The sequence below is a fragment of the Toxotes jaculatrix genome, chromosome 1, assembly GCF_017976425.1.
Source record: "Toxotes jaculatrix isolate fToxJac2 chromosome 1, fToxJac2.pri, whole genome shotgun sequence".
Lineage (NCBI taxonomy): Eukaryota > Metazoa > Chordata > Actinopteri > Toxotidae > Toxotes > Toxotes jaculatrix.
In genome coordinates, this window is record NC_054394.1 from 7,708,068 (window position 1) to 7,726,489 (window position 18,422).

Consider the following 18,422-nt stretch of genomic DNA (forward strand, 5'->3'; position numbering starts at 1 on the left):
TACTTGAGATTTAGGAGGGGCAGTGCTGCTTAAAAAGTTCAGTCAACAATATTTGCAGATGTAGGACATAGAAAAATAAACAGTATTTTGTCATGTTTTACAGCTGGAGACTCTGACACCCCAAGCAGAAGTAATGCGTAATTTGCTGTAGTGTATTCTTATAAAATTAAAAGCACTCATGAAGCATCAAGCTGAAAAAGCAACCTGTGATCTCCAGGACCTCAAACAGAAGACTGGGGTTAAAGCAGCAATTTGTTTTATACCTACATGTGTATCACTGGCATGTGTTTTTGTCAGAACCATAGTCAGTGCAAGTCCTGACAAACTAACAGTGTAATTATTCACTTTGATAATCTGCTGCTTATGTTAAGTACATGAAATGTTGAAATTCCTCTTTTTATAATTACATCAGTCCATATCTCTTGGTGTTGATCCCCAGCAGAGACTGTTCTGTCATTCTGTTCCTAAAAGAGTTCATCCAAATCAGAGCACTGATGTCAGGTGAAACCTTATGCGTTTTTATGGCTGTAGATTCACGATGCTCAGTGCTATTTCTGAGTGTTTTACAAGCATGGGAGCCTTTAACGAAGACGCTGTGCCCTTCGCCCCGAGCTGTGAGGGCAGTTTGTGGTATGGATGAGGCCTCTTTTTACTGTTGGGATCAAAGGTCTTGCCACTCATGCCTACATCTGTCTTCGGCACTTGCCTACAAAGTCTCATTCTTGCAGTTTGCAGAATATCCCGTTGATATGACAACCTGATTTCAAGTCTGTGACTTCTAGTCCTGCAAAATTATTTGCACAATACTAAAATACATTTGAAGGAAATAAAAAAGGCACAAACAACAATATAACACAATTTTTAAATTTGTCATAACCACAGCTGCCACTTGTTTTGTCCTCAGCTCATCTCTTTCTAGATGCAGTAAATAATCCCAGCTTGTCTGAGTTCCCATTTTGGTTTGACACATGTTGCTTTTGATTTAAAGAAATGCTATGTTGTGGAGAGTGGAAAGCTGAGTGATTACTGTCCAAAACACCAGAACTTGTGTTTCTATTTGTGGTTGTGAACCACAGTTAGTCTTCTAGTTAGTGTTCCCATTATACCAGAGCCAGAAGTGAAATCTGAGGGAAAGGAAGAAATTGAATGAATCTGCAACTTCTGCAAAGTCACATTTTCCATGTGACATGTTATGTTCATGCATAATCGGTCCAGAGTCAGAGTTTGATTCTTCTAACAAGCTGTACCTGCATCATTCTGTTGTTAAAATGTCCACTGAACACGGTGTCATGTTATGATGGTAAACTTGATATGTTTTTTTTTTCTTTTAGCCAAAATTCTGAATCAAGTTTGAAATGTAGTGACATATTTACAGTCTTTGATGAAAGCATCACAGACAACATTAGTTATTATCATATTTCAGTGGTGAAATTATGTAGAAAAAAATGAATATAATAGCATATACTACAAATTTAGTACTTAATTAACTGTAATTAACTGTTCTGCTCAGTTGGTGCTTGATTTCAGACAGAGGTAGACTAATGCAGGTCTCTCCTTTGTAACCAGCAACCACTGTTCTTCCCAGCTGAAATGACAATGATGAGTTGGCAGAAAATGCAGTCTCTGGTTGACTTTTGAAGGATTTCAGATTTTTTTTTAAAAGGAGAATCTTGTAGAGGGAGTCTTAAATATGCACTTGGTATATGATGTGGTAAAAGACCAGAAGCTGCATGTCCCAGGTCTGTCCCGGGACAATTTCTGTTCAGGGTAGGAGTTTAGTGAATGGTCACTGCCTTTATGTGTATATTGTCCCATTAAAGCTAAGAAATCTAGATATTTTTTCTTATGATACATTTATTCCTTTTATATTGGCATAATCTTCATAATATCAGTACAAATAACAGATGTGCCCTGAACCACATCCAGTGTCATTTCTTAACATTTTGTATGTACAGTATTTATTTTAGACAGTAAAGACAGTAAATCAGGGTTAGTCGGTGGTTCAGTCAGTTTATTAGTGAGAATGTCAGATGTGAACGCGCTGGCAGTTGCTTCCATAGATGCAGATGTCTTTGAAGTGCTGACTGAAGTAAAAGCAATGTCGCCTGCCCCTGCTCATTAAAACCAGTTAAAGACACACGGCATCCCAGCATGTGGGAGGCAGATGCTGGTATCCATGGTAACCACAATGTGCATGTCATATGAAAGACAGGGGATCTATTATCATACCATGTTTGATCTTAATCTAAACCTAGTTTTGAATCCTTATTTAATCATAATCTCAATTGATTATTTATTTATTTATCTGTCTCTGAGATGTAAGATCCCAGTAATGCCATTTCCAGACGCAGCATCGTGTCTTGAGGTCACTTCCACTATAAATTCTTTGTCTGTGGGATGATGTTGCCTCTGTATTCTCAACCTGGAAGCCAAGTTAGAGCTACATTGCTTTTCCAGATGAGCTGGTGTGTCACAGCTGACCTAGTCATGATAACTTCATTGGCCGTTTGCCAAAGAACATTACAAACTTTCGACGCGTGAAGAGCTGTAGAAATCCCAGAAGCGTTCACCACACAGCCCCTTTTAACCCGACGCTCATTAATATGTTTTAACACACTGCACTGCTTCCATCCTGGGATGCATTTTTACAGCAGGAGTGCAGATCAGTGCTTTTATTCCCAGAGTTTTACTGTGAGGAGCTGGCAGGAAGAACAGCTTTTGGTGACATGAATGAGATAAAAACCTTCAGTATTGTAATGGAACTTATTTGTTCATTTTGTTTACAGCAGTGTAATTGCTATGGTACATTTTAAGTTAGTGAAAACATGCTTTGAAGGAGACAGCAGTCTGTGTCTCGCAGTATTGTTTTTTTGTTTTGCTTTTTGTGGTCAGTATGAAAGCTGAGCGGGAAACCACCAAGACTCAGGTTAGAAGGTTCTGGTGGGATTTGAGTCTTAGCCAGTGTGGATTCATGTGGATTCAGACTTGTGGGTGGGGGGAAAGGGGGGCTTAACCACTGCACCATCTCCAGACTAAGAAAACATCCTTTTATTAAACTCCTCGTTTCGTTGTTCTTTTGCAGCATTTGGACCAGCAGCATGTAGCCACGTTAGTTGTTCTGGGTAAAACTGTCAGGCCTGGGTCACTTTTAACTAAAACCGCTATGAAAAGCTGCTGTGACACAAACTGCACTAGGTAAATACCCAGGTGATGCTTCAGTGCTTTACACTCACCGCTTACATCTTGTTGATGTTAATATTTTTCGATATGGAGTCTGGCCTTGGTACCAACATTAGTTCCCTAACCTACAGTACTGTGGGACTGGTCATGTTGCTGTGGATATGAGAAAGAGGGCAGCGGTCACATAACTTTATATTTGCATTGAACTCTATCTGTCAAAGCTCCTATGGAAAAACATGACATTGTATGATTAGATTCTGCCTTACTTCTGATGATTTACAATGTGATTTGGATATAAGACACCTTATTTATTGTCAGTTATTGTTTTGGGACGATAACTATTAAACCAAAAAATCATTTAGTGTTTTAATATGTTGAGGCTTTAAGATACTAATGTCTGAAATGTGTGTTTTACATATTTACTGTATAACCAGACCAGTTTGAGTTATGATGGACCCTAAAGATGAATTAAATTCATCACGTAGACATTTCGGATACATTTCCGAGACAGATGAAAAGGTTGACAGAGAGATACATATTGAACTCAAAAATCAAAATATCATGGGGTCATGTATCAGCTTCTGTTCTAGTGGGTGTAGTTTGTTTGTATGGCCCAAAACAGCTGCCCACATTTGGATGTAGCTCGGTGGTCCAGCCATAAGCATCTGCTGGTGTTAGTCAAGCTGTCAGCCTTGAGCTTGATGTGTCTGTAAGCTGCAGATTATTCTGTCTCAGCCCCTTAAAGACTGACTGACAGCATACACATGCTGGACTCAGAAACTGGTGCCTTCACTTTCCAAACCTTCTCACATTCTTTGTAATTTTTAGACCCATTTTATATCCATAACTCAGGTCTAACAGACGGTCTGTGCAGCAGCCTTGTTTCAGAAAGACATCAGATCACTGCCAAGTAATTTGAGCAGGGAAAAAAAAACTTGTTTATTAGGAAGGACATATAATTTCTAAATAAAAGTTTTATCTCGGTGACAGAATAAACTGCTTCAAGTATCTTGACTGAGGCTCCAAGGCCTGTGTGACAAAGAGCTGTGGCGGCTGATGATATCCCACTTCACCCGGCAAAGACACATACAGCATTGTGTAACAAAACCTCACAAAAGGCTGAACCGCTGCAAAAGTAACAGGGTTCATTTAAGGTACAGAAACACATTCAAGCACTCTTCTTCTTTGAGAAGGTCCAGCACGCAAGTGAAGCCTGTGTTCACCACATCTCAAACTTAATTTACTACAGTAGAGAGGAGGTAAAAGCCTGCATATTACATCGAACGCTGCTCTTAATTTAAGCATGATATCATTCTGAGCATTAACTTTTTATTCATATTTGCATTCCTACTGTGGAGCCACAAACCAGGCCTCCCACATGGATAAAAGCACTATTATTGCAAGGCAACTGTAACATTATGCCAGAGCTGTCAAGGAGAGATTTAGTGCCTGTGCGACTGTGTGTCTTGACATTGTGCATGTTTACCATGGGGATTGATACAAATGGCTGATATCTGCCACTTTCTCTCCCACACTCTCTGATATGGGTTTAGACATTTATTCACTGCCTCTAAATCTTTATTTCAGAGAAAGAAGAGACGCCTCCACACATGTGTTGAGAAACACAACTGAAACAGCAAACTGGGAATAATTTCTACAGTTACACTGTAACTGACAGATCAAGGGACCTGTGCAGATCATCACTTATATCTGGGCTACAGCATGAAAACCAGAATAAGTATGTGGCCTATATAAGAATCTAGTAGCTAAAACATGTTTGAGGTGTAAGTTACCACATGTATTCACAGCTGTTTGTGATTTTTTTAAGAACTTAAAGGCTTAAATTGCATGTTGCCCATAAATACCACCAACACATTTGTTGATGCTTGTCAGTTTACCCCCATTAAAGGTGCACTAACTAGTTCGCTGAGTCACCTGAGTCTATAGGTGAGTACTGAGAGTGAGCATTGAGTTTACATGTGTCTGAAACAAGACTTCAAATGACAACTCATGTTGTACTAATGCCTACTGGATGTCTAAATAGGCTACTGTTTGCTAATATTCATCATATTAACCCAGGGTTTAAGAGGTTAAGCAAAAGGCAAGTGTAAGCCCCATCCCTAAGTTTTTTAAGTTTAATTATAACACTCATTTTGTGTGTTATAATTAACATTTAGCTCCACTGTTTACAGTTCACAGTTCACTTGGCAGCTACTAACCTTGACGCTGAGCAGTGTGACTCAACACTTGGTTCAGACTCCAAGGTTTAGGGTCTCTGCCCAAGTTTATTTTCAGTATTCAAACATTAAAGCTGCAAAAGGAGGGATAGTGCTGCCATCATGTTTCTGTAGGTAGGTGGTGGTAAGCTTGTATTTCAATAAGAAAGAGACTAAAACTTACCTCTGAGGATGTCTGTGTCTAATTCTAAATGTCTCGTTGTGTTTTCTGGGAGTAGAAGAAATCTCCAGTGACAAGTGCCTTTGGCAAAAACTGTGTGTGAGTTCAGTTTGTTACAAAAACTCTGCAGTATGATGAGTTTAACCCAGTTGCATCTTGTGGGAAAATACCATCAGGATTTACTTTAAGATGATGTTGTTTTCAGTGATGGAGAGTTGACTGGGAGTTGACTCCACCGTCCTGACGCATGTAACCATTTCCAGATGAAGGTGGGTTTTAGCGACATTTTAAAAATCCTGTTAAAGTTCAACTGGAAACAGGGCAATTTCCCTCAACAGATGGCACAAGCCACCCACAGAGAGAAGGTGAAAAAAGCCTTGATGTGGTCTCAGAGTAGAGAAACTACACCAAGACTCCAAAGCCGCCTCCTCATTCATCAGCCACACTGAGATTTCTGTTTCTGCTGTGAAGAGCTAGCGAGGCTCTCGCCAAACCGTGGTCTCACTCATCTGTCCTGACACCAGCGACACCTCATGTTGATGGGTTCACAGTTAAGGTCACATTTGTCAGAGACAGCCTGGAGGGCAGATGTGACAATCTGAGGAATTATGCAGGGACAGATTAGGACGTTAGTGTTTTGTGCCCCATGCTACCACAAAGCTGAGAAGTTTGTCTTGACAGTTCAGTGATTTTGATGATGCAGCTGTCTGGATCTCTAGATATCAAGGAGTCCCTTAGCTTTCTAATGCCTCCTGTGCTGGAGGGGTAAAACATTTTGTCTCTTCCCATATCAGAAAACCTTGTATGTTATAAAATCCTCAAACCCCTATGATATTAAATTGACAATTCAGATTTTGGGCCTGTAAATTGCACTACTACTTCTCCACTCCTTGATGAATGTGTTTTGATTCAGACGTATTCCCATCCAGATAACCTCCTAACCATGTCAGCCTCTGTTTTATGAGAGGAACATTTTTCCCTTTTTCAGGCAAATGCTGCGTAGCTGCTATGATCATGTTGTTTTAGTTTGAAGGCATTTATGGTGAAAAAGGAGCTATTCTTTGGTAGCCGTGTCACTGACAGCCCTCCTTGACTGCGTTTTTATTTGTTTTCCACGGTGGACTTATTGTAGCTAGTTAAAATGTCCTCCATTGTGTTTTACCATGCATTATGCATTCCTTTATCACTGGGCTGTAGCATTTTGAGCTGCTTGATATTCGCTGATCTGTAAAGTGAGATCATGAAACCCAGCAGTGCTTCCCTGGATGTTATTGTGTTGTGTTTAGTGATTTTTATCCTGGGTTTATTCAGCCCCATGCTGCACTGCAGCATAATTCCACACTGACCACAGAAGTGCTGACCACAGTGGCAGTTTTATTTTATTTTTCTCAGCTCTCTTAGTTTGCTGTTCTTTTCTCTCATCACTTATTTCCTGTGTGGAAGGAGGCACTTCATGTTTGTTTTGGCCCAGGTGGTGTTTTGGCCCAGAACAGAGTGAGCTGCAACGGGCAGGAGAGAACCAGGCTCTCCTCTTGAGTTCACCCCAATTGCCTTAGTCCAGCCTTGGCTACCATTTCTCCTTCCATCTCCCCTTTATACCTCTTTTTATCCCCCATACCTTTGTCCACCTCCTTATCCTCTTCTCGCTGTTTGCCTGATTTTCTGCTGGTCTGCAGCTGATTTACAGCTGGTCTAGTACAGCTAAACTCGTGGAGATGACCACAGTTTTTTTTTTTTTTATTAGACACTGGCTGTAAATTTATTATTGTTATGTACAAGTCATTTTGTCTTGCAAGCCACACATTGGTCTGCGTTGTTGAGATAGGTGCCATTTTTAACATTTTTTTATGAGTGTTAGGACCCCGTGCATGCAGTAGCTGTGAGGGAAATATGTTTTTGTTACATGACAGAGCAAGAATAATATGTCAACTGCAATCAGGGGATCCACATGGAACCCAGGAGGGCTGCAAACTGTTTAGAAGGCCTGGAGGTTGGCTGCTGTCCAATCATAGAAAGGCTTTGTCTTATTATATCTTTCCCCTACATGATGTCCACTCTGCTGGTGTCCTTAGTGGTGATTGTGGTCTGTTTGGGACAGACCCTGGTACTTCGAGAGCCATAGTCCAGTGTGTTTGAGTGTGTGGTAGCTCACCGGGACCAGTTTTGGCAGCTTCACCACCTGTTTGCACGGCGAGTTACTTTTACTGCTGGTTTGAGTGAATTTATGGACTGCTGATGTTAACTGTTCTATTTTTACTGTGCCCAGGTTTCCTGTAATGTATTACCACCAAGGGAACACAGAAAACTCACACCCTAGAGATTTCAGAAGAAAATTCAGACATTCACACCAAGATGATGCCTTTTAGTAACAAGATCCCTAATTAGTTATCTTACTGTAGTTAATGATGTGAGTTTATAGAGTTTATTTAGCAGGTTCAATGTATCTTAGCTTTGTAATTATAATCTTTTATACCCGATTAGCTCTTTTATTTGACCAAGGACAGTTCATGTACTTGCAGACATCCAGTAAAGAACTACTTTATTGAACTGTTGAAGTACATACCTGGGTACTTCAGCTACCTCTGTTTCATTCTGCAATGCTCGTCACTCCACGCTCCCTCATTTTAAACCCTTTTCTTCTCTGTGTCACAGGGTCTAGGCTGCGATGAGTATCTCGGATCAGGAAAGGTGATGGACAAGTGCGGCGTATGTGGAGGTGACAACACAACCTGCAGGCTGGTCTCTGGAGTCTTCAAACACAGTTTGTCCAAGATTGGCTATCACAAGATAGTGGAGATCCCAGAGGGAGCCACCAAGATCAACGTCACAGAGATGGTGAAGAGCCGGAACTATCTAGGTGGGAAAAAAACACTCCTCATGTTGATTCTTCTTGCTCAAAACTGGTTTGCTTTTTATTCTAGCTACTTTTTCACATCTGGGTGAACGTTACTACAGTAATCTATGAACAGAACAAAAAACAGCTTTACCCTTTGACTAGAACTGAAACCTGCAAGAACAAACACAGCAACAGACCAAAACCAGACCAATAACTTTTGCTACATTTACACAGCGTACTTTTCTCACTGCAACACATATCCAGTGCACTCTTTTCATTATGTGGGTGTACTGAACATGTCAGTGCTCTGCTCGCTCTTTTGCTACCATGCCTGCTGCTACATCGCTCACCAGAAAGACCCACCTTCAGCTCAGCATCCACCTGCAGGCTCCGAGTCCATGCTCCCTTACGGAGAGAGTCATCATCGTGTGTGCTGAGCTTCATGTTTTCTTCTGGGGAATGATGAAGTCTGATTCTAGACACCAAATATCAGTGCATGTATCAGTACATTATTAGTACATTACAGTATATGTGTTCTGTCAGGGCCAGGTTTACAGTTGCAGAGCTCTGCTTCCCATTCCAGTTCAAAACACATGTAGAGGAAATGGAAACCTTCATCCACTATATGCGTATGTAACGTACATGTAATATGTAATTACAGATTAAATATATGACTCCAATGAAAAAATTAGTTCATGAAGAGCCATGAAAGAAATAAGTAAATGACAAGTGAAAGATTTTTTATTTTATTTGACTGCTGCATGGAGAAATCCTTTCAGTGGCCTTTCAGTGGAGCCTCTGAGTGAAACACTACGCAGATAATTGGTGTCTTTATAGAGGTGCAACAGTGGGACACAGTAGTGAGTTATTTTCACAAGTGACTATTGGAATGTTAGACATTGTTTAATGAGAACCAAGCCCTAGCTCAGCAGTAGGTTTGGAGGAAGCGGGGAACGGGCTTGATTTTCCCCCCATGGCCACTTCCCTTGAGGAAAGTGCGTAAACATGCTTTCATTAGAGGATCTTACCCCTCAAGCCTCACCATTCTTTTTAATTAAGGTGAGGAATTTTACCCCTCTGTTTAAAAAAAAAAAAAAAAAAAGAGAAAAAAATTGGGAGGATGGATTCAGTGGCTACCTTTCAAATCCCAACTATTTGGATGCCAAGCACACTCTGCTTTCTTTCCCTAAGTTTATATGCAGCCTCTGCAACATTCAGTCACTCTGCCTCACACATTTACACACACACACATATTGTGCGCTTAGCATGGTTTTGGACGACACTTCTGTAGTAAGCAAAAAAAAAAAAAAAAAAAAAAAAACAACATGCATGGACAAAGGCTCCATTCACTCTCATGGTGTAAGACACAGTGAAAGACTGTAACATCTTTGGGGATAAAATAAACAGGCATCATTTTAAAATGCTGTTTTTGGACTGGCGATCAGGGAACAAAATTCCAGGTTGCAACATTTTTTCCGAAATTAATTGGTAGGTTTTAAAATGCAAAATGCAAACAAGATTACAGTATGAGACAAGGGCAGGAATCTAGCAGGAGCCACCTTCTGTATCCTCACCAAGTCCATGATTTTCCCTCAATAGGCCTCTGTTCTACACTGTGCATCTCTAATAGTGCTTTTAGTTGTCCAAACACGCTTTTACAAGCCTGTCTACTGTTACACTTCTAATGCTTTTCTAATGTCCTCTTGTACTTAATCCATGAAATCAGTGGAAAACATTTTGGGAGATTCTGTTTCAGGATTTGCATGAAAGATTTGCCAGCACAAACAGATTGTCACGTTTATAAAAGACGCTGCTTTGAAAGTGCACGTGAGAGCATTTATTGAGTTAGCTATAATTACTTTTTTGGGTGGAGAAAGTCGGTGTCAGACCTTTTTTTTTTTTCTTTTACTACACTTCTCATTATGTCTAAATGGTTTTACATTAAACAATAATTATGTGGAAGAGGCTGTGGCAGTATTTTCCTTTTCGTTTGAGCTCTGGGCTGTCAGTGGTGATTGTGTGGTTGTTCTGTGTGTCTCTTCCAGCTCTCCGAAGCCGATCGGGGCGATCCATCATTAATGGAAACTGGGCTATTGACCGACCAGGGAAGTACGAAGGAGGGGGGACCATGTTCACCTACCGCCGACCCAACGAAATCAGTAGCACAGCTGGGGAGTCCTTCCTCGCTGAAGGGCCCACCAATGAGATCCTGGAGGTTTATGTGAGTAACAAACCAGTTTGGACCTCAAGATACTTATTTTAGTAAATCTCCTCTTTCATTCATACTGAAACACACACCTTTGGCCAGGAAAAAAAAAGACTTTCAGAGAAGATATCACATTTTGGAAGGGCAAATATTTGAAGGTAAAGAGTATTATTTTAGGATTTTTGACTGAGTCTCATCTACTTTCCCTTAGATGATCTTCCAGCAGCCAAACCCTGGTGTTCATTATGAGTACATTCTCCCCTCTGAGAAACCAGTTGGTCCTCAGCAACCAAACCACAGACCAGAAGGTAAATGAGACCAGCTTTCTACCTCCTAACTGTTTGTTACCATAGCTTTGTCTGATTGCGCAATACATTTTAAAGACAAAGTGATGAATAAAAAAAAAACATCATGAAATGAATTAATGATAAAACAGATGAGCATCAGCTGCAGCTCTACGCATATCTGTTCATGCAATTACCCAACCAATCAAGCATTTATTCATCCTCATATGTCTCATTTTTACTTTATCCATCCATCCAGTCACAACAGTGACTACATCTAAATTCATGTGTCTGTGTTTTAGGGAACACTGTGAATGGCCAGGGTGGATACGAACATCACAGCAACACTCACCAGGAAAACTTCAATCCAGCAGGTGGAGGGAGGTACCCTTCTCGTCTCCCCGACAACCAGGTACCCGCCGTACAGCCACCCAGACGTGAGAGAGAGTACAACTGGAAACTGTCTGGTGCTACAGAGTGCAGCGCCTCCTGTGGTAAAGGTAGGAAAACACAGTTTGCGTTATGTATTTATGTTTTAGTTTTTTAGTTGCAGGCATCCAGAGAGACAATTTCAATGAGAATTCCCTAATCTTGAATAATATGAAGCCAAGTCTGGCATTTCCAAAAATAAATGTCGTTACTTGTAGTTACATAGAGCAGTACTAAATAAACTGTAGTAAAACAAACAGAGAAAGCCAACTCCTGTTACAGAATATTTGGTGATATTTCAGATGTAGGATTCAGAGATTAAATTAAATATCTGCTTTGTGTACTTTTTAGGATTCAGATATTCCGTCTTTCATTGTGTCCACCGGATGAACCACATCCAGGTTTCGGATGCTCTCTGTGACAGCAGCAGCAGGCCGAGTCCGCAGGAAGAGGCCTGCAACCTGCAGCCCTGTCCAGCATTGTGAGAGACCGCACTGTTCTGATGTCATACTTGTGCACATTTCTGCATACTGCTAAATTTAAAAGACTTTCTCAAGTTGACCTAATAGTATACACACTGCTGTTATGCAGTAATGATTAGATGTTTTTGAAAACTGAACCCAAAGTTTGATAAATTTGGTAAATTGGTATCCAGACGTCTAAGCCATCACTGAGCGGTGGTGAAGAATAGTGTATTAAAAATGCTTGTTTTTTTTTTAATGTGCCAATAAAAGCTTTACAGATGGAACCAAATCTTTGACAGCCTCTCAATATGTCATGCTCATAGAGTCAGAGCACATCTCCAAATGAACAAATCACAATATGATCAATAAAAATAATACAGCAGACCTCACACCAAACTCTTGTGATTTCCTCCTGAGCAGCTGGGATATTGGAGAGTGGTCTGAATGCAGCAAGACCTGCGGCCTGGGCATGCAGCACCGGCAGGTCCTGTGTCGCCAGGTTTACGCCAACCGCACCCTCAATGTCCACACGAGCCGCTGCCGACACCTGGAGCGGCCCGAAACGGCCAGTACCTGCCAGCTGAAGATCTGCAGCGAGTGGCAGATCCGCTCCGAGTGGACCGCTGTGAGTGACAGCTGTCAGTCACAATGTGCCTAACAACACCTGTCTGAATTGTTTCTGCAGTTAGCATACAGCAAACAGCTTTAACAAACAGTCAGAAGTGTATATTGAAGTGCATATATCCTTTTTTGTGGTGAATCTTTTTGTCTCTCTTTACTTTGACACTGTATCAGCATGTATTTAAAATTAATGAAGGAAAATACAAATATAGTCTAGTACTTGTAGACATACACTGGTGCACTAAACGAAGCCAAAGATCACACTCCTGAAAAAAACTTAAAGGAGCAGTTCAGTCTTTGTAGCAGTGCTTTCCTCCACAGTACAGTATTAACCATGTGGCCTGTGTCTCCATAGTGCTCTGTGCCATGTGGGCTGGGTCAGAGGTCACGAGAGGTACGCTGTGTCAGCAACGTGGGTGACTTTGTTCCTGATGAGGAGTGCAACATGAATCTGCGGCCTGTTGATGTAGAGAACTGTGACATGGGAGCCTGTGCCAAGAGCTGGTTTTACTCTGAGTGGGGCAACAGGGTAGGTGTTAGAAGTCAACAGGAGACATAGTAACTTTCATTTAGTTCTAATAACAGTGGTAGTCATTGTATAGCTCTGTCTTCATGAGTTAAGCGGCTGTTCTTGACAGCCAGATGCTATAAAGGTCTTTTAGTAAAGATTTTGACAGCTGGAAAAGCTCGGACAAAGCTTCATTTGTCCAGTCTGATAATGGTAACAAATGATTCTCCTTTTCTGCTGCTGACACTCCTTTTTGATTGTTATTCCCATCTACAGTGTCTTACAAAGACAGTAATAGTAGCGTACCCTTCACTGACTAAATTGCCTTAAGCAAGTTGTAGATGTTCAAGAATCAGACCTGTGATAATCACTCTGATGCCCTTGTCATGGAATTAAAAATCTTCTCATAGCTCTTATGAAGAGACTTTTAATTCCAATAGTAATAGGAAGAGGAATAGGAATTATTTAAGATTGGGACTCAAAAAGGGAGATGAAGGACTCTGATTTCACCAAAAATCCTCTTCAGATTTGAAGCAAATGAACCATAAAGCCAGTCGATATATGGATTGTTTAGTGGGCAAATGTCAATCTTTGAAAAGTGATTCTTATATTTTGCCCTCAAAGTATTTGCGCTGTAAGTTAAACTCATACCAACTTCATACATGTTCAGCTTCTTTACATTCATTCTATTTAAATCTGGTTATGGCCCATTATTATAGTATTTTGTACATATAAATAAAAGCTCAGTTGCTGATTGGTGACATGAACAGTAAAATGAGTGTTCACTCCACAGTGCTCTGCTGAATGTGGGATGGGTGTACGGACCAGGGGAGTCCTCTGTCTGACCAACCAGATCAGTAGCCTTCCTCTGGAGGGGTGTGGCAGCGAACGGCCCGCGGATTCCCAGGTCTGCAACAACGGCCCATGTGAGAATCGTATAGAGTGGTTCACAGGTCCCTGGAGCCAGGTATGAGGATGATAAGAGGTCAGGGTGGGCTTAAGGGGGAGTTGTCTGGAGTAGCTAAATATATGGGATATTACAGTGACTTTAAATTGACATGACAGGATTTTGTTCCTGTTCCTGTCTCTTTGCAATGTTTAATTAAAACCATATGGTTATGCTATTGTTGTATGTGACCCAGTGCTCTGCGGAGTGTGGCCCAGGCAGCCAGCAGAGGTCAGTGGTGTGTCTGATGAAGTCAGATGAAGGATTCACTGTCATGCCACCGTACGAGTGCTCCTCCCTGGAGCGGCCCCTCGGCCAGCAGAGCTGCAACCTTAAGGCCTGTGGAGCAAAGTGGTACCACACTGACTGGAGTGCTGTGAGTAAGACATGAAACCCTCTCTCCTCTTAATATTGAGACGCCCTTAAACAAGGCTCCTTACTCCCCACAGCTCTTAATAGATGATTATTGGCCAACAAGGCTGATAATTTACGTCGGTCCTGTTGAAGATATTAGTCAACTTTCGTAGTTAGTAGATGTTTTCTTGAATGGTGTGTTTGCTGATCTTACAGACACAGGAAGTGGTTTTGAATAAATATGGTATGCACAGAATCATTACTCGTAAGCTCATTAATAAATTTGGCCTTTAATTAGTCAGAACAGCATGTAGCAAAGAGCACTTTGCTCATTTTCGAGGTCCCCTTGATGATGTCATTTTGGGCTGTGGTTGTATTTGTTGTGTACTACACCATTAAAGTTGTTTTCATCTTTATCACACTCAGGAAATGATAAATATTGATCCTTCATTTTGCTTTGTACTTCTATTACCATGTAAGAATGATAGAATTTAAACCTGCCCAATGATTAGTTTTAAATCATAAGTATTTCTCTATATCTCCCTGACCAGATTTGATTGACAGTGACCAAGCAACACACCACCTATCATTAGATGTTGATTCAAATGTTTCTACAACCTGATTGATGCCTTTAAGTACCTGACATCCCCTTTTTACAAGTCAGCCCCACCCACATCAAACCAGTGAAAAACCAGTGAAAAGAACACAAAAAAAAAATTAAGTCTGTCATGTGAAATAACTGAAACTTTTCTAACTCTGGCAGAAAAAAAACTTTACTTAAGTAGGATCCCATCACTCAGGAAGAAGCTGACTGAGTAGGTTTCATGGCCTTTAAAGGGTTGGTTATCAACAGTAATAATGTTTGCAAAATAGCAGCAGTGTCATAAGTGAACCAACTTTAAGGTGGAGTTTTATTAACATGGAACTGGCTGCTGTCACTTACTCTTGTCCTTCCAGTGTTCAAAAACATGTGAGGGAGGTTTCCGATTGCGGGAGGTGCGCTGCCTGTCTGATGACATGCTGTCCAGCGAGGACTGTGATGAGCTGCTGAAACCAGCAGAGAGGGAAGTCTGCAACCCAGAGCCCTGCATACCCCACATAGGTCAGTTATCTCCTAACATGTTGTCTGGAATATTGCTGACCTAGATGGATGTTTTCCTACTGATTTTAGCATTATTAGGAACACAAAGGTCATTATGAACAGAAATTTGACACCTGGGAACCTCCTGCAACACTTCACCCAGGCTCTTGTGTTCTCTTGTTTTAATAAGCATCATAGAGCGTATGCTTGAAATTGAGAACATGAATTTAAGACTTGTTTTTGTTATAGATGAGAACTGTAGGGACAAGTACTTCAACTGTAACGTGGTGGTCCAGGCTCGCCTCTGTGTGTACGATTACTACAAGACGACGTGCTGCGCTTCGTGCTCACGAGTGGCCCACAGACAGTCGGTTAATCGGGGCCGCAGCTAGCACTTTCTGCCAGGGGTCCCTCAGCTCCGTGTCGGGCTAGACTCAGTACCCGCTACAGGCACTCTGGTCCTATGCCAGCCAGGGGTGAAGACTGGCTGGACCCTTGCCTAAAATGGACATTTGTTTTGTTTGCCAAGGATGGAAACTAAAGAAGGAACATTTCTGCTGGCTCATTTGGAGACAGCTGTTGGGAGAAAGGCATACCTAAGAATAGTGGAGGACAGAAATCCAATCACTGGATAAACAGAGCCCTGGTGGGGTGAGAGAGATCAGTTTCAACATGAGGAACCTACAAAACACTTTATGGATTTTAACCACAACTATCTAATAATTCTTTTTTGTTTCATGGAAAGCAGTTTGCAGCTGTCTTTTTTCAAAAATGGCTCTTGAAGCGGATTACCTATAAAGAGCAGCGCACCTGTAAACTGTTTAACGTGGACTATGTATTGACTGTATATGCTCTAATACGGCTCTTTACTCTGCAATGCTCAGATTTATGGCATGATGTCATATGAAGTTGGTCCTGTCTCACCTATAATCAACTATTTAACGGCAACTTTGTTGACCAAAGATATGTAACCTCATTAAACTGAAGACAGAGACAGATTAACACCTTTTTCCTAAGAAACAAATACTGTGCATCAAACTTCCTGTGGTGCTGATGGTGTATACTTCACACAGAATGAATTTACAAGGAAAATACCAGAATTTAAATTCTTCATGGCCTTGTGGGCTTTCTGATTGCCTAAGCAATCCACAGATCACTTTTTTCTTCCTGCACAGCCATGAGGTGTAAATGCAGCCTTTGTAATATGTTTGTATATATGTATGTATGACAAAGTGAATGATAAAGATCTTTTTTAGGGGTTCTCAGACAGTTCTCCCAGCAACTGAAGAGATAGAAAAGCCCTCTTTATTTATTTACATGGTTCCCCAGGGAGGACACTGGTTTATCAGCCACCGGTGGCCCCTTTTTAGCTGCGGGGATAAAACCTTCGTTGGCTCTGTCCACCAATCACAGCCTCTGAACTGAATGTAGACATTCCACAGCCCATTGGATGGTAGAAGCAGATGGTCAAAAACCCTAATGTAATTTTGGAGAGGTGAAAACTGTGTGTGTGTATACATATACAGATACATACAAAGATAAATGATGGAGGTATTTTACAACTGTTGACCCAGTACAGAAAATGGGAGGTTTACATTAATAGTAAATTCTTGTTTATGAACAATCCTTTTCTGCCAAATCGCCTGTTCTTGAGTTCTATACAAACCTTACAAACAGTGCCTCTCAAATGTTCTACTTTTGTTGTATTATAGCTGTTATCAGTTCCATCCAAGCACTATAAACTTACCTCTGATCCATAAGTACTGTATATGTATCAATGTTTAAGTTCTTGACTCAAGTATGCAATTAATTCAGTCTCTAAGGGAAACTACCATTCTGAATGTACTAGCATGATGGCATGACTCTTGATTTTCCTAAAAACAATCAAGAGTGGGACTAAAATACCAGAAGCTTTCAGTATTCAACATGACTGCAACAACTAAAACGTCTGTATTTGCCTTATTTTAGATTTCAGCAGTGTTCAGCAGTTGATTCTCATGTAGTGTTCTTGAGATTTTTTGAAATAAAGAAATTTACTAATTATTTGTACACTTTACAGCAGATTTTCCTTGTGATTCCAAAGTGCTTTCAGTTTTACACCCCAGAAGATGCAGAAGTGACGTATTTGATTTAAGTCATCCATCTGGAGGACAAAGGTGGTACTACAACAAAACGATTGTATTTGAAGTGAGAATAGCACCTTCAACATGTTGCTTTAGTGGCTTGCACTTGTGTACCACAGTGCTGTTCCTAACATTACCACCTGATGGTGGCAAAGTAAGAACATTGCAAATCTGACTGTGATGTTTCTCAATGGGTGCAACAGCTCAAAATCATGAACCTCTGAGCATGTTACACCCTTCTGGTGAAACCTGTGAGACACAAGACATGTAGGCTAGCATTTAGTGAAATCAACTGCAATCAAGCAAAGCCCACATCGAAGTTTCAACATTTGAGAAAGTATTAGACTACATGCCTGGAAACCTTTTTCCTTATTTTATTCAGTTATTCCCTTGTTCAGTTTAAGTTTCTTGTTTAGTTAGATGAGAATCTTAAACACACCAGTTCGAGAGTCCTTGCAGATAATCTGTCGAACTGAAATTTGAGGATTTCACCAGTTTGTAGGCATCACATGAAATCCTGTTGTGTGGTGCAGGACCTCCAGCTCCAGTCTTACCCAGCCTGCTGCAGAGGAAGACCTAAACAAGAAGTGAGATGCTGAAAGCACAGAGGATCTTTAGATAAGATATAGACACCAGGACTTTATATTTCCATCAGAATAGTAATAAAAGGCAAGTAACAAAGAAAGAAGGATTAGTTTGTCAGGGTTTCCCCCTGCAGCAAGAAAATGACCCACAACATTAGAAGAAAACTAGACGAACTAGACGGTGGCTTCACGTGGTGAAGACCAGCACAGTCTCCAGACTTAAACCCCATGGAGCTGGTTTGGGAAGAAAAAGCATAATTTTCTCTCCACTGTCCCTTTCATCAAACAACTATTTTCTGACATCCTAGTCCATTCACAGAACCTTGCTTATTGGCAAACAAAATTATGATTAATGACTGTGAAAGTAAAACTGAGATCCACAAAATAGGCATCCCCTGCAGTGTGAGTA

General features: G+C 40.9%; 1 protein-coding gene across 1 annotated transcript in view; it reads left to right on the forward strand.

Moving 5' to 3' along the window:
- LOC121180906 (thrombospondin type-1 domain-containing protein 4-like) overlaps window positions 1-17,246 on the forward strand; it is a 37,916-nt gene extending 20,670 nt beyond the window's left edge. Inside the window, exons 8-18 of the mRNA XM_041036601.1 lie at window positions 8,230-8,434; window positions 10,459-10,634; window positions 10,831-10,927; window positions 11,206-11,403; window positions 11,684-11,813; window positions 12,217-12,421; window positions 12,773-12,946; window positions 13,719-13,892; window positions 14,068-14,247; window positions 15,183-15,327; window positions 15,556-17,246. Of these exons, the coding sequence (XP_040892535.1) occupies window positions 8,230-8,434; window positions 10,459-10,634; window positions 10,831-10,927; window positions 11,206-11,403; window positions 11,684-11,813; window positions 12,217-12,421; window positions 12,773-12,946; window positions 13,719-13,892; window positions 14,068-14,247; window positions 15,183-15,327; window positions 15,556-15,698 (1,827 nt within the window). The 3' untranslated portion in view covers window positions 15,699-17,246. The remainder of the gene's footprint in view (window positions 1-8,229; window positions 8,435-10,458; window positions 10,635-10,830; window positions 10,928-11,205; window positions 11,404-11,683; window positions 11,814-12,216; window positions 12,422-12,772; window positions 12,947-13,718; window positions 13,893-14,067; window positions 14,248-15,182; window positions 15,328-15,555) is intronic.
- The last annotated feature ends 1,176 nt before the right edge of the window (window positions 17,247-18,422 follow it).